Genomic DNA, 21,084 nt, shown 5'->3' with positions numbered 1-21,084 from the left:
GAGTAGCGGCTGCAAAGAAACATTGCAGTTCAACCTCAGAGGGAGGTAGATCTGAATATCATCGGCAAAGATGTGGAAGGACACATTATGTTTACGGAGCACATCGCCCAGAGGGAGCAAGTACAGAATAAACAACAGGGGGCCTAGTATGGACCCCTGAGGTACGCCACAGGTTAAAGGAGCTCTGGGAGATGACAGTTCACCAAGGTGAACAGAAAAACTCCTATTATTCAAATAGGACTGGAAAAACTTTAAGACAGTGCCCTTTAAACCGACACAATGTTGAAGGCGGGCTAGCAGTATGTTGTGATCTACAGTGTCGAAGGCTGCTGTCAGGTCCAAGGTTACTAAGACAGCAGCACAACCAGAGTCAACAGTTAAAAGCAAATCATTAAAAACTCTCAGTAGGGCGGTTTCTGTGCTATGCCGAGCTCTAAAACCAGACTGGAACTTCTCATAGAGATTGTTGTTGTCAAGAAATAGCTGGAGCTGCGTGAGGGCGGCTCGTTCCAGTACTTTGGACAGAAAAGGGAGGTTGGAAATGGGCCTATAGTTAGAGAGTAGGGATGGATCTAGATTAGGCTTTTTAAGGAGAGGTTGAACAACAGCGTGCTTGAAAGACATAAAACCCACTAATAAGACCATCTTACAGATATTCCACTGGAGACATGTTTCAGTCAGCAGCAAATGTTAGCGTAAAGCAGCATCAGTATACAGACATTATATTTTCAGGTTGTATGTCTGTCCCACACTGGAGGATTTACTAATTAGATTTTGGAGGTCAACAGTCAAAGCCACAGACACTTGTCAAAAACTCTAAACTTCAAAAAACTATTACGGTAAAACGTCTCAGAAATGTCAAGTAGGATACAATTATATTTTATGTAAGAATATTATTCACAACTTTGAGATACATATTTTCCAGAGAAGACAAAGCAGTGTTTGATGTATTGGACTTATGTTTGCCTCCTTGGTTCCCACGATAACTAACATAACTACTTGGATGAAAATCCTCTACAGTCAGTAACTGCCTGAAGTAAAAGGCTCTACCAGGTCTTTGATGCATCTCCCTTCAGTTTCTGCTTATTTGTGGCTCGCTCTTCTTTCTCATTTGTCTTCAGTAGCTGAAAATGATGCTCTATTGGGATGAGATCACGTGACTGACTTGGCCATTAGCAATATCCCATTTCTTTGCTTTGAGAATGTCTTGGGTTGCTTTTGCAGTATGCTTTGGCTCATTTGCACTGAGAAGCATTATTGATCAGTTATGGAGCTTTTGATATTTGTTTTGCTGTTTTTAGAAATAATGAGGTCATCATGCACTTCATTTGTCATCTTTGGTCTCTCAGACCTTTTTTATGGTGCTGAGCCGGCCAGTGCATTCGTTCTTTTTAAGAACATACAGATTGTTGAATTAGCCACTCCTAAAGTTTTTGCTCTCTGATGGTTTATTTATTTTTTCAGCCAAATGATGGCCTCCCTCGCTTGCACTTTGCATCTTTTTGGACCTCATATTTAATGCGTTGAATCAACTTCTGATATGTCTGCTTCCATTGTCATGAAATTGGAAGGGAAAAGGTTTCACCTGGCCATGAAACTGCTTGTGCATCAGCCATCCTATTCATTTTAACCTTCTGAAAATGGTGACTTTGTATAAAAGCCAATATAACATTCAATGTAAAATTTTTCTAACCCTTGAATGAAAGCTGAAGGTCTGCACTTCAATCAGATCTTGTTTGTTTGATTTAAAATCCACTGTGATGGTGTGCAGAGGCAAAATTACAAAATGTGTCACTGTCCAACAGTTTAGGGACCAATCAGTAAAACTATTTTGCTGCAGTAGCAGTGATTCATGATGATGAAGGTACGCTATCGATCGAGATAACGTAACCATGTGTTACCCAATTCACACACAAAGCACAATGACAGGGTAAAAATATTTGATTTTTTATGACTGATACTAGAGCTGTATTACTGTCTCCTGAACAGTAGGAGCTGATCTACAGAGCAATACTCTCAGCTTCCCAGTGCAGGGTCCTGTTCTCACCTATGATCAGTCAGTCTTCTGGCCAGTAACCAAAGGTTATAAAGTTGGCCCAAAAAGAGTTTTCTTTTTGGGATCCGTGGACTCACTGACAGAGTAAGGAGCTTATACATAAAGCTGGAGCTCACAACTGAACAGCTGCTACTTCACACTGAGTGGGAATGCTAATGTGGTATAGACACCGGACTAGGACACTACCTGAGTTTCCAAGGGAGGTATTCTTGGCATGCTGAACTGGGTGGAGACCACAAAGCAGATCAAGTTTACATTATAGTGATTGTCTATCTCTTCTGGCACGGGAACACTCTGGGATCCCCAGGAATAGCTACAGGAAGTGTCCAAGGATTGGTCTAATTGCTGTTATCCTCTTGTTATTGAGATGCATTTGAAATGCCAAAAGAAATGAACAAAATGATCAATCAAATTTTAGTTGAAGGAGCTCTTTGCCCAAAAAGGGCATTACATTTTTAGTTTAAACCAAATACTAATTGCAAAAATGCACTGGGGAATGCAGTATGTCATCTCTCCATATTTAATGTTGTGAGATTGTTAATGCCCTGCGTGGGCTGCTATCTATTTCTGTGATTCCTGTAAGCATGAGCACAGATGATCTTTGATCTGCGGCAGTGAGGAGACCCCGCTGAGTGACTTAGCTGGCAGGTGACTGACTTCAAACAGCAGCATGTACTCTTCAGATACCAGTTTTACCCCCAGCTCTGCAGTATCTCTTCATCAGGCACTGCTAACTCACCTCCAGCTGCCTTTACTGAACACCACCCTTCTTATGTGGCTGACAATAATGATCATCTGGCTGTTTTGCTAGCATGCACAACGTAGTCGGAAATGATCCAAATGAAGCCAGCGTAAGCTTCAGATTTATGACTGTGTATTAATCCAATAAATAACTTGTCATGAGTTGTGACTTTTTGGTAACGAATGACAGAATCCACAACTATCGTAGCTGACACGTCACTCATGCTGAAGCTCAACTTTTTGCACCACAGGCGATATGTTATGTTATAGTCATAAACTGTACAAACTTTGCTCTTTAGAACTATTCCAGTTGGTACAGTGGTACAGTTATTAGTATCTAGAGGGTTCTGGGTTTGAACCCAACTAACTGGCTGAGACCTTTCTGTCTGGAGTTTGCATGTTCTCCCTGTGCCTCTGTGGGTTCTGTCTGGACACACATTCATTTGTGTCTCTAAATTGGCTGTAAATTTGTGTTAGCTCTGCCATAGACTAGTGACCTGTTCAGGGTGTTCTCTGCCTCTGGCCCTGTGACAGATGGTTTAGGCTCCTGCCCACCTGTGTGCAATTGCAATGGAATTGGATAAGTGGTTATGAAAATGGATGGATGGACAATACTTCAAGCACTATCAGGCAAATGTAAATATACAAGCCTTTATTTGTACTCTGTAATAAATATAAGTAGCTGATGGTGCAAACTCAAGAGCTTTACAGACATGTTTTAATCGTTCGTTGGTGTTAAACATTGGTTGGATGTTCACAATAATTTGACATGTATTAAGAAAGATGAATTTCAATTTTGACTTTGTGAGTTTAAGATATTTATGATTTTTGAATTAAAGTCTACACCTTACCTTTTCTTCAATTTAGGTAGAAAACATTTTAAAGTTAGAATTTAATCCCTGTATTTAACACTATATGCTTCGTAATATGAGAAATGAATGCACCTCGTGATGTAGCTCTGATCGACTTTCATCCATTAACAAAGCTTTTCCTTTTACATAAAGCTGCCCACACACAATTAATTTCTTATACAAAGAGTTTTACATATGAAAAAGGCATGTGTTGCATGCCTCCAAATCCTGGTCCTTGCTTGTAAACACTAACAGATTAGTTGCAGTTTGCTGTTAATGAGTTTTGGGAAGCCCAGGCATCAAATGCACCCAGGAGAAATGTTCCTCATATTGCTTTATAGAAAAAAAATCAGATTTATTCAATGGTTTGTTAAATGTCACAATACTGCATTCTGAATTGCTTTTACCCATGCAGTACAATTCACTTTACACAGAAAAGGATACAGAGGTTTAAAATGAAAATGAGCTATTTATCATGAATGGCATTCCATTTTTTGCATGCTGTGCTTGTATTGCATCTTTTGCAATCACCAGCTAAAGTTTGGGATGTTAAAAAATTACAATAATGCACTGTGACCACAAAACAAAACATTTTAAACTGAATTAATGACTAAGAGAAACGAACATATAACAAGCTAACTATTATGATTTAAATCAAATGACCTATGCAGAGTTTAACGCTGTTTGATTAGCAGTTCCCCTTTGACAATGTCACTAGCTAATGCAATCCTTCTGTCCTCAGCTCATTAAGGCACTAGAATGCTTGTATTTGAGTATTTTTCTTCTTGAGCTATATATTAAAAAGCTCTTTTTATACTCGATTTTTCCACCGACAGGGCACATGGCAAGATGGAAAGAATCTACTGAAAGATTACAGTGAAATAGTTTAGAGACAAATAGTTCCTGAGAAATGTCAATGCAGCTTAGGTAGCTTAGGAAAAAAAGCATGCAAACAGACAAAACACAAACAAATTGAGAAAAGGTGCTCATCGAACCGAAAACACACGAGCTGGACACAAAAAGAAACCCATGACATAAATGAGGGGGCAACTTCAAGCAGTACAGATTGCAACAGATCTTATTTCCAGATGACAGAAAATGTAACGAACCTAGATGGGACTTGCTTGTCGTGCATATCAGAACAAATTGTTTTTGGGCAGAAAGAAAAGTTTCCTTGCAGATCTGGAAAAAAGGCTTTGTAACATGTCACTAATATTACAAAAGGATCTATTTTAACCCAAACCATGTTTTTAGCTCCCTTAAGATGCCTTTTGTTCTTACATGAGATATAAACACCTGGAATAAAATGAATGAAACACTCTGGAATGAAAGCCGTGCATGTTACTCATCCATCCAGCCAAATGTCTTTCCTACATGGACTTCATTACTCTTTATGCTACTTCTGCTGGCATCCTGAAGCCTTTATACTGGAAAGCCCAATTTCCAATTTAACAATTAAGCATCTATGTGTTCCAGTCACTACAGTCAGTTCTGTACTATTCATCAGCTACTGATGGACTCTTCTCTTTTCCTCCTCAATCTAGATCTAAATGTATCATTAAGCATTTTTACGATAACATGCTAAGCTTTATTGAAATAAATTTGTTATTCACAAACAAATCTACTGTAACTCCTTTAAGAAACCTGCCATGTTTACTAGTGACCTACTGGGCAATCGCCCTTTCATTGTGGCAGACTTGTCACTATAAGGCTGGTTAACATACGAGAGCCAAGGACTGCATGCCAACCCACATTATTTCATGCACATCTGGGCATGTCGTCACACATGTAACCCTTTGGCAAAACAAGCAAGTTATCCTGAAATAGCAAAATGGGTCTTCTGGTAGTGATGAAGCATTTGAATCTACAATAAAAGATCCAAACAGTAAAATGTGGATTTACTTTTAGCTGAGATTGTTTTTTAATGATCAATGATTTTCAGTGTTTATACAGACAGAATGGCCGGTGGGCCCTTAAGCTGTGGCCAGTTGTCTTGAATGGCTCATCTGCTTTTTGATGTGATGAAGAGTGGCATGACGTTTTAATCCTGCCAACCGTGACAGCTGAAGTTTCCATTCTGACCTCTGTCAAGCCTGCCAAGAAAGAGTATATTAGGTTGTGAGTATTATTCTGTTAGAGCTGTCATTTAATCCTGTTTAATCAGTACTTAAGTGTGTTATTTATAGGCACAAATACTCCTGACACAGAAACACATAATCATATTTGGTTTTGCTGCAAGTCATATGAAAATAAATACATATATTTATGACTCTCTATATAAATGTATCTTATTTTTAAGCTAGGAGCTGTATGATTAAGTCATTCTCAGAGTTACTGAGACATTATCATTAGCTAGAAGATCTTTTTATAAGTTTGTGAAGTTTGCTTATTAAAACTGAGCGTGACATGATATTAAGCCACATTAAAGCAGCAAAATAAAACGTAACTGTTCAAACTGCTTTATAGGAATGACACAATGAAAAAATGATGTCTGCCAGATCACGTCTGTGACAGTCATGATAAAAAGTGCACTGTCTTTCAATTCTTAGGTTTTACATGCAAAAATCATCTGGTCCAGATCGTAAGATAACTCACAAGATGTGACATATTATAGTATGACATTATTTACTTAATGAAGATTACACAAAAACACCTCATTTGATAGCTTGTAGAATCTAACCTCAGCAGCAGGACTTTACAGAAAGTTTTCACATATGCAGCCCTATAAAAAACGCAATGGTAGTTTTGATTTTTGTGAAGGAGACGCTCTCATGACTAATTGAGCGATGTCACTGACTAGCCAATCTTTGGCATGTAGTCTGTTGATGTCACATTTTTGAATCACCTCGTATCGCTTGGAACCCTGGTGGAGTAGGTACTAATAGAAAAGCGGCTTAAGTACACCCTTACTTCTTCCATGGGAATTAAGAAGGTAAGTAGCAGCTCTGTGCTGCTAATTAAATGCACTTGGTTAACTGATCATCAGTCAGCAAGTGTGAGCACTTTTGCAAAAGCTTTGACAGTTTGCTGCTTTGGAACATTTAGGTATATGTCAGTACAAGTACATGCAATGAAGAATGAATGAAGAAGCAATTGTTGCCGCCCATCAGTGTGGGAAGTGTCATAAGGCTGTTTCCATCAAGTGGAAAAGATTCAAGAACATTGCCAATTTTTCCAAGAGTGGATTCCCCAGCAAATTCACCCCCTGAAGCCACAGAAACCGAAACTATGTCTCTAGCTTTATAGGCCTCAGTTAGCATGTTGAATGTTTAAGTTCATGACAGTGCAATTAGAAAAAGACTGTTTGCAATGAGAAATCTGGTTGCTATGTAATTTTTTCTCTAAAAAGGACATACCAGCATGGCTTAAGTTTGCAAAATTGCATCTGTTTAGCCCTAATGCAGAGCTCCACGTTAAGCCAAAAAGAAATGCAGCATATCAGCACAAACACCTGACGCCAACTGTTAAGCATGGTGGTGGAAGGGTGTTTTGCAACCACATGACCTGGGCACATTGTTAAGTTGTTGAGGTGAACGTGAGCTCTGTCTACCAAAAGTATTTGAGGCCATCTGTCCAACAGCTTAGGAGACCTTAAGAGGGCTATGCATAAACAAATACCCACAAACATCAATGAATTTAAGCAACACTGTAAAGAGGAGTCAGCCAGAATTCACCCAAAACCATGTGACACTGATAAATTCATGCAGACAGTAATTACTTCAAATTATTGCTGCCAGAGGTTCTACAAGCTACTGAGTCATCGGGTGCACTTAATTTTTCACACATTGTTTCTAGATTGTGGCTTAAATATTCTTAAATAAATAATGACATTGTGAAATCTGTTGTGTTGTTGATCTGACGTTGTATTTACCTAAGTTTATGACCTGGAAGGGACTAGATGATTTTTAAATTGTCCTGATATGTAAACCCTTAAAATGATCAGGGGGTGTACTTTCTTTTTACCATCTTTGTACAGTTCACAAAAGCTACAATAGACAAATGTGTGTTGTCACTTTGTGTCATATAAATATAAAATAAGGCTTATAAATATTCAGCTTCTCGCACCTTCAGAGGTCTTAATGAACTGGAGTTTTGCTGCTGTGTGCAAATCCGTGTGCCTCTGCAGTGTGGGTAGAGCCTAGAAGATTAATAGTTGGTGCCTACAGGGACTAGTAGGGTATGGACACTGTATTTACACACATGTACACATACATCCTAAGTGAACTGCAGTGCTTTTGGAGTCATTTACAAATGAAGACTGATATATTCTGCAACATGCTAATAGGAAACTGCTTAAAAAAGCAAAATTAAAGCCAATGTATTCTTGGAACATAAAAAAAAAAATCTGTTTTCTTCTTAAGAAAGCTCAGCACCTCCCCTACACCATACATAAACACCCGCTATCTTTGCCTCTCAGTCTCAACTCAGAAGCCCCTTGGTATGGGAACAAATATTGTACAAATAACAGTGACCTTTTTGCACAACGTCATGAAGTCCCACTGGTTTTAAGAGGTAAGAGCAGTGCCATTTAATTCACACAGACTATGATGGAAGAAGGCCTGCAGCTGTGGCCTGCACTTGAATAGGGTCATGGCTCATGCTGCATCCATAATCTAGACGGACCCGGTCAAAGACCTACTGTGACAGAATCACTGATGAGCCACATGCAGTGTTATGGATGATGAAATCTGTATGTATATGTTACTGTATATATAGGCAGCACCTCAGACCATCCCATTTGTGATGGTAATTCTTGGATATAAGCCTTTGCTTCACTGAAGCAAATCACAGGGTGAACTGTGAAGTAAATCAGCATATCAGCAAGGTTTGAGGGATAGGACAACTTTGCAAAATGATGCCATCTAAATCAGTGATATGGTTACCCATGAGACCAGTAGGAGCCAATCAGATCTCATTTATCGGGAAAGTCAAATGTTCTTAAGGTCAGACAATGCAGAATCACTTTAAAGACTCTGGGAAGTCCTGTGATTGTAATGACTTCTGGTCTTTCAGGACACATTTGATTTGGACCTTTATAAAGTGAGTCAACCTATGCAAAGCTACAGTACCTTAAAAGATGCCCAGATGTTGTGCTGACCAACTGGCAAATTCCCTTACAGATATGTCGGCCAACTTTTTAAGCCAGGACCATAACCCTCACTCTGATAAACTGATGATCAGTGACCTTTAATGGCTTTACTAGACTTTACACTAGAACCATTAGCATTAACTATTTGTTTTTAATCTATCTCCTGCACTGATCAAGTAAAAATAAAATTCCAGAGGTCAGTACGCTACAAAAACTGGCTGTAATGAGCTCTGCCAACATAAAGAATGTGTCTCTAAATAATGAAAAGGTTTCAGCAGAGATATATCTCACTCTACATATAGCGTACACATATAATGTTCATATTTCATTTCATTTTGTTTGATTATTGATATCATGCTTGGCACAGTTGTTGTCGGGTTAGTTCTTTGTTGCACTGCAGCGTGTGACAATGAGAAGCTACACTTTAGCTATTAGCAGTGACTCATTGTCATTTTACCTGAATCCTTGAATCTCTCTCTTCCTAATTATGTTCCTCCATTAATTTTCTTACCACATTAATTTCACCCTTCTCATCACTTCGCCTATTCTCCACAGCTGGTGCTAGCAGCTGCAGCCTCCTGTCACTTGTGAGGCCTGGTTATTAATTGTTTCTGGTACTACTGTTCACGGTGCAGCTGCTGCGATAGCTAACATGTTGGTTAATTTGACACATTATGCTTTTACTTCCTTTTTATAGTTTTCTCTCAGCTTTCCAGCTCCATCTTCTCACCACTTCTTCCACACTAAAGCTTTTCTAGACAGTGAAGGTAGGGGAGGGGCCGGTCATGTTAAGAGATGTGATTGGGCGGATGGGCTGCTTTCAGTGGTTGTATGGGCGGAGTGCAGTTAATTTTTTTTACAAATCATACAAGGAATGACAAATTCTAATAGTCATAAACTTTATCATGGTGGACCATTGGCATGTGGATCCCAGATCTATAAATTGGATAAAATTAACTCTGCAGCCAAAAATGATATACAAAACCCTGTTGTTTATTATGCTGTCTTTTCTCCAGGGCTTGGTGATAGAACGAATTGGCAGGAAGCCCCTTCTCATATTTGGTTTCTTTTCCATGGCCGTGTTCTTCAGCCTACTCACAGTTTTTCTTAATTTCCAGGTAAGCCACACTTCCTGTCCTTTATACTAGACATACAATATCTGAAGAGGCAACATAAAAATATATTCTGAGAAAACATGGATTTTAACACAGTTGCAAATCTCAAACTTCTAAAATTCATCAAAATTCTATAAATGTACATATATTTATATAAAAAAAATGCACTTTTATTATGAAACATTTTTTGCATCATTCAGTATCATTAAAATCTTGAACTGTAATTACTTACTAGCAAAACTTTTACAATGCAAAATATTTAAATACCACACTGTACAGCAACTGTAATATATAACAAAATACTGATTATGTCACTTGCTCTCTCTGATTCCTTTCAGGATAGAGTGTCATGGATGCCCTACCTCAGTTACGTCTGCATACTCGCTGTGATTGCCTCCTTTTGCTCTGGACCAGGTAAAACTACTCACATATTCTGTTTCGATCAAAGTAAACACCCTGCAAGCAGATTAGCTCAATAATCTGTGTCTGTAATTCAGTGAAGTACTGTACCTGTTGTATAATCAATGTGACTTTCCCCAACTCCGGCCTGGAATGATTGGCATCGCAAAGTAAGCTCCTGTCATATATTAGCATACTAAAAAAGGAGCCATACAGTATACAGTGTATGTCATTGTCCTGCAAATGTGGCAGTGTCCACGGCAGGTCTTGTGCAAGTTTGACTTTAAGTTTCAAGGTGAAGCTATTCCTGTCATCACACATGCTCATCCTTGTGCAGTAATATCTCCAGGGAGCATTCACCCAGTAAAGTGTCTCAGTGTCTTTAGAATGAGACTGAAATTGCAGAGTAGGAGAAAATATCAAAAACCTGACACGCACACAACAGTAAGTGAAGCACATTTTATTGTTTTATTTTTTTCATACCAAAGTTCTTTAATAAAGAGGAAGAAAATGAGACAACCTTATGCTGAGACACAGACATAATGCACATAACAACACCATTTGAGTCAATCAATTCTTTTTAAGGTGCATTTTTGAGGTAATCACTGAGGAAAGGAAGATCGTTTGACTGCACAGTGATGATTTATAGCCTATTGAAACAAATGAAGCTTCTCACTACTGATGCCTGGTGAATGGCTTGAGAGTGGGGGTGGGGGTGGGGTTTCACCAGAGGGATGACCCCAGTAGTGATGTGAGCCTTCCAGTGGATAAATGAGCAGCCACACCTCCTCTTAAGTCACTTCACCATGGAAACCATGGCCCAGATATTTCAAAAACAAAGATTATATTTCTCCATAAGAGCAGAGGGAGATTTTCCTGTTTGATAATGACAAAAGGCAGAGCTGTAGCTTTTATTTTTGTTTATTGTTTATTTTCTCTTTTTAGCTTCCCCTTTCATTGAATTATAATTTTATTTCTTCAAATATATGATTTTTTTCTTAATCTTGGAATCTTTGAATCTTGAAAGCCTTCTTTCTTGTCTCTCTGTCTCTTGAAGCTGCTTTCTTGGTATTGTTTTTTATATCTGAATGTTTCTTTCTTTCATTTTCCTCTTTTTCCAATTTGCAGTTTGATAAGGCCAGCATTCAAAATACTTTGTCAAATGTCATTTTCATTTTCTAATGCTAATGCTAATGCTTTGCGTTGTACTTGTAAGAGAACAAAAACTAAACCTTTTTAAAAAAATGAATCTTTTATTCAAATCTTTCTTTTTCTGATCCTGATTGTCCCGGATGAGCTTATTACTTTCCAAATTTGGTTGTGTTTTACTTCACTTCATTTCTTAGTTTTCTGTATTTTAGCACTATGAACTAGTATTTGAAATATAATCAGTGCAGCTGTCACAGTTGCAACAAATTCACAGATTTTTTTTCTTTAACCAAAATAATGTCTTGGCTCATAGGAAATCATCAGATACAGATTTGAGTTATTCCTTGTTTGCATTGGTGTATCTTGTGCCTTTGTAGCATCTTGTATGAAGCTCACCTGGACTGTAGTTTAGTCGTTATCGCTCTCTCACCCTGTCCTTTTTGCCATTCTGCTAAACAGAGCAATAAAAGAGATAAATAATCTCTCTGTGCTTCTTCATATGACTGTCGCAGACAGTTATCCAGCTTTCACAGTGTCAACGTAACATTCAAAACATGCAGGAATGACACACTTTGGGCGCTTGTACAGTACTTGTTAGGGTTTAGTGGTGCGATGGGATATTTTAGAGGAAGCTGAATGAGCCTCAGACAGCGCAGTTACTCAGTGTGAGATCAGGGGAGTGACTTTATTGGATTCCCTGTTTGCACTGTCCTAGAAAGTGCTGTCACAAGGACTAATAGCCAATTTGGCATAGGCTTCAGTTTCTTCACTGTGTCTCAGGGTTCACCTTTAGAAGAACAAAATTTGGCAGACATATTTGATGGCTTTTAAGTTCACTTCCATCACTCATGGAGATTTTTATAGACGACATTAGAATAGATTAAAACTGTGATCGGTGGAAGGTTAATTTACTGCTAGCAGTTGCCATCTGCAGCAGTCTTGTTACATGGGAGAATGCAACAGAATAGACTTAACTGGGTTTTGTAGCAGTACACTCAAACAACACTGTGACACCCTTTGGTTATTACAGTCCACCACATAAATAATTATATTTTTTGTTAATTGAATATTGGTATGTTTTATTGTTTAAAATAGTGATGTATCTAAAACAATAGCTCAGCGCTGGTTTAGTTAATGCTCTGTAAAAATATCATGTTTTCATAGTGTGGTTGCTTATGGAACTAAAACATATTCCCTCAACTGGATATTAGTGCTGTCAAATAGAAAACGATGGACTGGAAGATGGAAAAAGGGCAAAGTGTAAAACTGCAGTCAAGTGAAAATGTTAATTACATTTATAAGTTATAATGTAAGTAACATTTTTAATTATAACCAGTTGTTTATTAATGCTAAACTCTCATGAAATCTGGCCAAGCATGTATCCATATGGCACCACTGCAGTAAATTACTGGCGCCAATAAAATAGATGTAACAGGAGGTCGTCAATTAAAGAAAGGAAAGGACGAAGCTTTGATTAGCTCGCATCAAATTATTACCACCGCTCTGTGTGACAGCGTTCTACATTTTACAGCATTTAAAATGTTTCTTTAGGGTAACTTATAAAAATTAATTAGCTGTAATTACTGTACATGGCAGCAAAATTAAGACATACAGAGATAATAAAATGATATGTTATGTGTCAGTATATAATACATAATTATCTTGTCCTTACCAAAGGTAAAATTATTCAGTGACAAACTCACACGACCAGCAACACGAGACACTGTTTCATTATGTGTCGAATAAAAACTAAGCCACAATGCAGAATGTGTGAAAATAGTACACCACATGATTGTCACTGTAGAACCACCTTTAGCAGCAATAAGCCGAAGTAATCATTTTCTGTATGAACTCATCAGTCTCTCATTGGTCAACTGTTCTTTACAGTGTTGTTTCAGTTCATTCAGGTTCTGTCCTGTTCCATGACTCAAAAGTCTTGTTGTGTGGATGCTTAAGCATCCACACTATAGAGTTCCTGTTTCTCTTTATTCTTTATTATTGTGTGGATGCTTTAAGCATCCACACTATTGAGTTCCTGTTTCTCTTTATTCTTTATTGTGTGGATGCTTTAAGCATCCACACTATTGAGTTCCTGTTTCTCTTTATTCTTTATTATTGTGTGGATGCTTTAAGCATCCACACTATTGTTTTCCTGTTTCTCTTTATTCTTTATTATTGGGTGGATGCCGTAGGCATCCACACTATTGAGATCCTGTTTCTCTTTATTCTTTATCCTTTATTATTCTAGTTGCTCCGTTTCTTTGCCGCTTAACTACTCCCTCAGTTTTCAGCCGATTTTTACCATTCAAACTCTAAACTGTTCTGCTATTTCTGCTTTCGACTGCTATATCTTTTGGTACTTATTACTATTATACTTTTTAAAATATTACACTTTTTTCCTTTAATTTGTCCCATTGAAATGAATGGGAAACTTCTACAATTCTGCTAAAACTTGCTTGTCTTTGAAACTTAACTACTTCCTCATACTTTCACCTAGAAACTCCATTCAAACTTTAAAACGTTCTCAGATGATTGGGCTATTCCTGTGTGATTCAGCTTTTTCATATCTGTTACCGTTTTCATGTAATGACTCTTTAAGTTTTCAGTTACAACTTTGTGATTTTTCAGAAAATACATGTGTTGCTATGGTTGCTATGCAATTAACTCCCACTGCACACTCGTCCGTTCTGAATTTTCTCTTCATGTCTGAACAACTCCTTGCTACTCGCTCAATTTCCACTCAACTTCCACAAATTATACATCAAAACGTAGGTATTTTTGCTGGCTTTAAGACAGTGTCACTATAATTATTGTGAGAGTTACGTTTTTTTCACAATTTGCCTCGAAGTGACACATGGTCTAAAAACTCCCCATTCAAAGTCTATGGGGAGGTTGTGAAACTCAGAGCTGAAATACTGAAACTGAAGGCATTTTCAAATCGTCATATCTCCTTAACGAAGCAAAGTTAAGACATGAGGCTTGTCCCTGTATATCTTCAGACACTCCTGACACTCACAATTCAAGAATTATTTTCTCACCTATTACCGTTCTGAGATGAGTTAGACTTGTTTGAGGGGTGGAAATCTGTCCTCCTCTCATTTTTCAAATTCCGAAAATGAAGCCGTTTCTTCTCTCGTCATATCTCCGCGACGGAGATACAAAGAGCTATGTAAATCGCAGTCAAAGTACACCAAAGTCCGCTGATTCACCCAGTGCAAGAATTATGCTTCTATCCCACCTAGTTTTTGAGTTACACGACGTTTTGTAACTCCAAAAAACGGCGTTTTTCGCGTCTCACCGCGATCTAATTCTGACTCCTCATCACCCTTTTTTTCAAAGCGCCCGCCCCCTTAGAGGTGGCGCGATTGGTAATGACACCGCTCTTCAGACCAGAGGTCGTGGGTTCGATTCCACCTTGGCCCACATGTTTTTTTTTTAACTACAAATTTATACACTATCACAGACCGGTAATTCATATTGATAATTTATTACAATTCTGCAAAGTTTAATGATTTTAGCAGCTTTTCTAATATGGACCTCAGATTCTGGTTAACAGTCTATGGCAGAAATACATACAAGTACACAGCCTGATGAAGCAGACAGAAGCAGTACCTCTGATTGGTTCCGCAGTTTCACCTCTTATCAGCACAAATCTCACCCTCTTCTGCTGTTTTCACCTCTTTTCTGCTAATTTGAGCTTCTGTTCCACAGTGCACTCAGCCTCTTCTGCTGTTTTCATTAGAATTTTAAGCTTTTCCACCTTTTTTCAGTTACGTGAGAACCAGTTTGGCTCAATGAGTAGCTGAAAAATATCAGCCTCTTCTGCTGTTTTAGCAGGATTTCAGAGTTCAGCTTTTTCACTTGTTTTAAGCACAAATTTCAGTTTCTTTACCTCATTTCACAACAAAGTTCTTCCTCTTCACCTCTTTTCTGCTAATTTGAGCTGCTGCTCCACAGTGCACATTTTCCCTCTCATCATATCTTTGCTTGTGACCAGAACTCATTTGGCTCAGAGGGTAGGGCATCTGTCGTGAGACCCGGTGGCAGAGGTTCGAATCCTACCTGTGACAGCTGCTACACATGTTCACTGCTTGCATGCGCTCTGTTTTCTTGACACTCTCCAGTGTGTCATTACACATACAGCCATCTTCAGCAAGCACTTCTGCTTCTACACTTCTTTTCAACTCGGCTTTTTGCTTCTTTACCTCTTTTCAGCAGAAATTATTCCTCTTCACCTCTTTTCTGCTAATTAGAGCTCCTGCTCCACAGTGCACTTAGCCTCTTCTGCTGTTTTCATTAGAATTTTAAGCTTTTCCACCTTTTTTCAGTTACGTGAGAACCAGTTTGGCTCAGTGAGTAGCTGAAAAATATCAGCCTCTACTACTGTTTTAGCAGGATTTCAGAGTTCAGCTTTTTCACTTGTTTTAAGCACAAATTTCAGTTTCTTTACCTCATTTCACAACAAAGTTCTTCCTCTTCACCTCTTTTCTGCTAATTTGAGCTTCTGCTCCACAGTGCACATTTTCTCTCTCATCATATATTTGCTTGAGACCAGAACTCATTTGGCTCAGAGGGTAGGGCAGCTGCCGTGAGACCCGGGGGCAGAGTTTCGAATCCTACCTGTGACAGTTGCTACACATGTTCCCTGCTTGCATGCGCTCTGCTTTCTTGACACTCTCCAGTGTGTCATTACACATACAGCCATCTTCAGCAAGCACTTCTACACCTCTTTTCAACTCATCTTTTTGCTTCTTTACCTCTTTTCAGCAGAACTTCTTCTGATTCACCTCTTTTCTGCTAAATGTTTAGCCTTTTCACCTCTTATTAGCACAATACTAAGCAGCTTCTGCTAATTTCACCAGAATTGTCAGTCTCTCCACCTCTTCTTTGTAAGAATCAGTTTGGTCCAGTAAGGTGAGACGCCGCCTATAGATCAGAAAGGCCAGGTTCGAATCTCGCTCAGGGCAATGTTTTTTGTTTTTTCAACTTTTTCTGCTTTTTTCAGCAGAAATCTTCAGCGTAAGGCATCCACACAGCATTTTCGCAGGAAATGCAATTTTTTCTAGTTGTGTGGATGCTTTAAGCATCCACACTATTGTTTTCCTGTTTCTCTTTATTCTTTATTATTGTGTGGATGCTTAAGCATCCACACTATTGAGTTCCTGTTTCTCTTTATTCTTTATTATTGTGTGGATGCTTTAAGCATCCACACTATAGAGTTCCTGTTTCTCTTTATTCTTTATTATTGTGTGGATGCTTTAAGCATCCACACTATTGAGTTCCTGTTTCTCTTTATTCTTTATTATTATTCTTAGGACTTCCGTACACTTTTCGCCGTTTAACTACTTCCACAATTTTTGTGCTATTTTCACCGTTCAAACTTTAAACTATTCAGCTATTTTTGCTAATTCCTGCTATATCTTTTGGTATTTTTAACTATTATACTTTTTAAAATATTAAGCTTTTTTCCTTTAATTTGTCCCATTGAAATGAATGGGAAACTTCAGCAATTCTGCTAAAATTTGCTTGTTTTTGAAACTTAACTACTTCCTCATACTTTCACCTAGAACAACCATTCAAATTTTAAAATGTTCACAAATTATTGGGCTATTCAGGTATAATTCAGCTTTTTCAAATCTTTTACTGTTTTACTTTTATGCCTCTTAAAGTTTTGAGTTGCAAAATTGTGATTTTTCACAAAATACATGCGTTGTTATGGTTGCTATGCTCTTGGCTTCCAGTGTGACACTGAAGCTTTTGCAGTCTTCTCTTCATGTCCGAACAACTGTTTGCTACTTGCTCAATTTTCACTCAACTTCCACAAATTATACATCAAAACGTAGGTATTTTTGCTGGCTTTCAGAAAATGTCACTATCATTGTTGTGGTATTCATAGAACTTTGGCAAATCTCCTCAGACTAACACAAGGTCAGAAAACTCTCCATATAAAGTCAATGGAGAGTTTGTTCAAAATCATCGCTGCATTTCTGTAATGAGAGGCATATTCGAATCGTCATATCTCCTTAACGAAGCAAAGTTAAGACATGAGGCTTGTCCCGGCATATCTTCAGACACTCCTGACGCTCACAATTCAAGAATTTCTTTCTTAACTATAATCGTTCTGAAATGAGTTGGACTTGTTTGAGGGTAGGAAATTCGTCCTTTGCTCAGATTTCTTCAGATTTCAAACTGTGGAAATGAACCACTTTTTTCTCTCGTCATAACTTTTTGTTGGATTTCCACAGAGACCTGAAAATTTCCATGATTGTTCACCAAAGCCTGCTGTCTCTTACGGTGAAAGAATGATATCGATACTCCAAACAGATTTCAAGTTACAAAGCGTTGTTTGAGGGCAAGTCAAGGCAGTTTTTGCTTCGCTCTACTCAGTTATGGTGCATTAGAAGTCAAATATCTTTAATAATTCATATTTTAATGATAAATTGTAAACACTGGAAGATTCCCCCATCTCTTCTGAACAAAACGGTGTAAGAATGGCCGCTCTAGCCCCTACGGTTAGGAAATTATGGTCATTTGTTTGAGGGGAGTCGTCACTATGAGAAATAGACTGCAATAATCCTGTGCCTCTCTGTGCTGCCTGTGTAAACAGATGCACATGTTTTGGCGGGAAAACGTAAACAGCCACTCTGATTGGTGGATTTAAATTCGGCAGCTCTCTCCCTTTGTGTGTGTGTGTGTGTGTGTGTGTGTGTGTGTGTGTGTGTGTGTGTGTGTGTGTGTGTGTGTGTGTGTGTGTGTGTGTGTGTTTAGTGGGAAAGAGAGGACCCTGCCCTTATTTGGCAGCATGTCATTGTAGGATTTAAATTGAATATAGTTAGACTGGTTGACTGGATTAGAGCCTGTGTTTGTGTGTCCCTCTGTGCATTTCTGTTTCAATAAGTTATTACTATTCTGCTAAATCATAGTATTTCTGGTACTTTTCGGTACTTGTGCTAAATACAGTATTTCTGCTAAATTATAGTATTTATTCTTTTTATAGGATTTGTGCCTAACATAGTATTTCTGCTAAATTATAGTATTTCTGCTTTTTATACTATTTGTGCCTAATATAGTATTTCTGCTTTTTATAGGATTTGTGCCTAATATAGTATTTCTGCTTTTTATAGGATTTGTGCCTAATATAGTATTTCTGCTTTTTATAGGATTTGTGCTTAATATAGTATTTCTGCTAAATTATAGTTTTTCTTCTTTTTATAGTATTTGTGCTAAAACATAGTATTTCTACTAAATGTAGTATTTACGCTTAATAATAGTATTTCTATATATTTCTGCCAGGTCCCCAGGCAGCCAATCCTCTGTGAGGACTGAGACATTCAAATTTTCAAATCAGGGCCTGCACAGTTTCCCAGCCAATCAAATAAGTGTCCTGAGGCATTCAAATTTGCATATTGGGGCCTTCGTGGCTTCTAAGCCAGCCAATCATATCTGAGGGCTGAGGAATTCAAATCCACAAATCAGGGCCTGCACGGCTTCCCAGCCAGCCAATCACATATTGTGGTCTCAGGCATTCAAATTTGCATATTGGGGAATTCGTGGCTTCTAAGTCAACAAGTCATCCATGTCATATATCTCTAAAAATTCATATTTTAATATTAAATTGTCAACACTTGAAGATTCCCCCATCTCTTCTGAACAAAACGGTGTAAGAATGACCGTTCTAGCCCCTACGGTTAGGAAATTACGGTCATTTGTTTGAGGGGAGTCGTCACTATGAGAAATAGACTGCAAAAATCCTGTGTCTCTCTGTGCTGCTGCGTGTGTAAACAGATGCACCTGTTTTGGTGGGGAAAAGTGCACAGCCTCTCTGATTGGTGGATTCAAATTCACCAGCTCCCAGGCTGACCTAGAAACTTACTTCTCTCTCCGTGTGTGTGTGTGTGTGTGTGTGTGTGTGTGTGTGTGTGTGTGTGTGTGTGTGTGTGTGTGTTTGTGTGTGTGTGTGTGTGTGTTTGTGTGTGTGTGTGTGACAGAGAGAGAGAGAGAGAGAAAGCCTTTTAATGGGATGATCCCATTGTAAGATTCAAATTCAATATATTTAGACTGGTTGACTGAATTGGATCTTGTGTGTGTGTCTCTCTGTGCATGTGTGTTTCCTCATGTGTACATATTTGTAATTGTGTGGCAGTCATAAATTTTTTTGCTGATTTTTGTCATTTAACAAGTATATTTGAGGGAACCTCAGCATGTTCAGCATTTTTTCAGCTGTCCATTTTGCTTTTCCAATTTTTCTGTTTAACTTATTACTTTTGTGCTAAATCACACTATTTCTGCTATTTTATAAGATTTGTGCTTAATATACTATTTCTGCTTTTATAGGATTTGTGCTTAATATAGTATTTCTGCTTTTTATAAGATTTGTGCTTAATATATTATTTCTGCTAAATGTAGTATTTATGCTTAATCATACTATTTCTGCTTTTCATAGGATTTGTGCTTAATATAGTATTTCTGCTAAATTTAGTATTTCTGATTAATTATAGTCTTTCTACTAAATCATAGTACAGTATTTCTGCTTTTTATGGGATTTGTGCTAAAACAAAGTATTTCTACTAAATGTAGTATTTATGCTTAATCATACCATTTCTGCTTTTTATAGGATTTGTGCTTAATATAGTATTTCTGCTAAATTATAGTATTTCTGCCAAATTATAATATTTGTGCTAAAACATAGTCTTAATTTAAAATTACAATATTCATAGTTCATCACAGTGTCTCTGGTAAATCACAATATTTCTGCTCTGTTGTACTATTTTTCTAAATCATAGTGTTTCTGTAATGTTTAAGTATTTTTGGCTAAATATATTCTTTCTGTTATCTTATACTATTTCTCCTAAATTCTTGTATTTTTGAGAAGTTATCATGTTTCTGGTAAGTTACAATATTTCTGCTAAATTCTGCTATGCTATTGTATTTCTGCCAAGTATTATGTTTCCTCTAAGATATTGCAGTTCTGCTAAGTTATTCCATTTTAGCAAACTTCTTTTGCTTCTGCAAAGTTTTTACAATTTCTGCAACTTTTCAGCTTTTTCAGCTACTTTTTGCATACAGCTTCAGCTTTAAGCATCCACACTGCATTTTCGCAGGAAATGCAAATTTTTCTAGTTATTATTATTATTATTCTTAGGACTTCCGTACACTTTTCGCTGTTTAACTACTTCCACAATTTTCAGCCGATTTTCACCGTTCAAATTTTAAACTATTCAGCTATTTTTGCTCTTTCCTGCTATATATTTTGCTATTTTTAACTATTATACTTTTTAAAATATTCCACTTTTTTCCTTTAATTTGTCCCATTGAAATGAATGGGAAACTTCAGCAATTCTGCTAAAATTTGCTTGTTTTTGAAACTTAACTACTTCCTCATACTTTCACCTAGAACAACCATTCAAATTTTAAAATGTTCACAAATTATTGGGCTATTCAGGTATAATTCAGCTTTTTCAAATCTTTTACTGTTTTACTTTTATGCCTCTTAAAGTTTTGAGTTGCAAAATTGTGATTTTTCACAAAATACATGCGTTGTTATGGTTGCTATGCTCTTGGCTTCCAGTGTGCCACTGAAGCTTTTGCAGTCTTCTCTTCATGTCCGAACAACTGTTTGCTACTTGCTCAATTTTCACTCAACTTCCACAAATTATACATCAAAACGTAGGTATTTTTGCTGGC

At 37.6% G+C, this 21,084-nt stretch overlaps 1 protein-coding gene across 4 annotated transcripts in view; it reads left to right on the top strand.

Moving 5' to 3' along the window:
- The window catches only part of slc2a9l2 (solute carrier family 2 member 9, like 2), a 169,419-nt gene that overhangs the window by 49,292 nt on the left and 99,043 nt on the right, over nucleotides 1–21,084 (top strand). For all 4 annotated transcript variants that reach the window (XM_085406006.1, XM_085406004.1, XM_085406005.1 and 1 more), the window contains 2 exons: nucleotides 9,754–9,855; nucleotides 10,191–10,266. In XM_085406006.1, coding sequence (XP_085262132.1) covers nucleotides 9,754–9,855; nucleotides 10,191–10,266 — 178 coding nt within the window. The remainder of the gene's footprint in view (nucleotides 1–9,753; nucleotides 9,856–10,190; nucleotides 10,267–21,084) is intronic.

Source organism: Rhamphochromis longiceps, linkage group LG5, assembly GCF_057381845.1.
Source record: "Rhamphochromis longiceps isolate RC_006_pf linkage group LG5, R_longiceps_female_GT1.1, whole genome shotgun sequence".
In the NCBI taxonomy this organism is placed as follows: domain Eukaryota; kingdom Metazoa; phylum Chordata; class Actinopteri; order Cichliformes; family Cichlidae; genus Rhamphochromis; species Rhamphochromis longiceps.
Note: the sequence above shows the minus strand (reverse complement) of the source record. Positions and strands in the feature narration are given on the sequence as shown.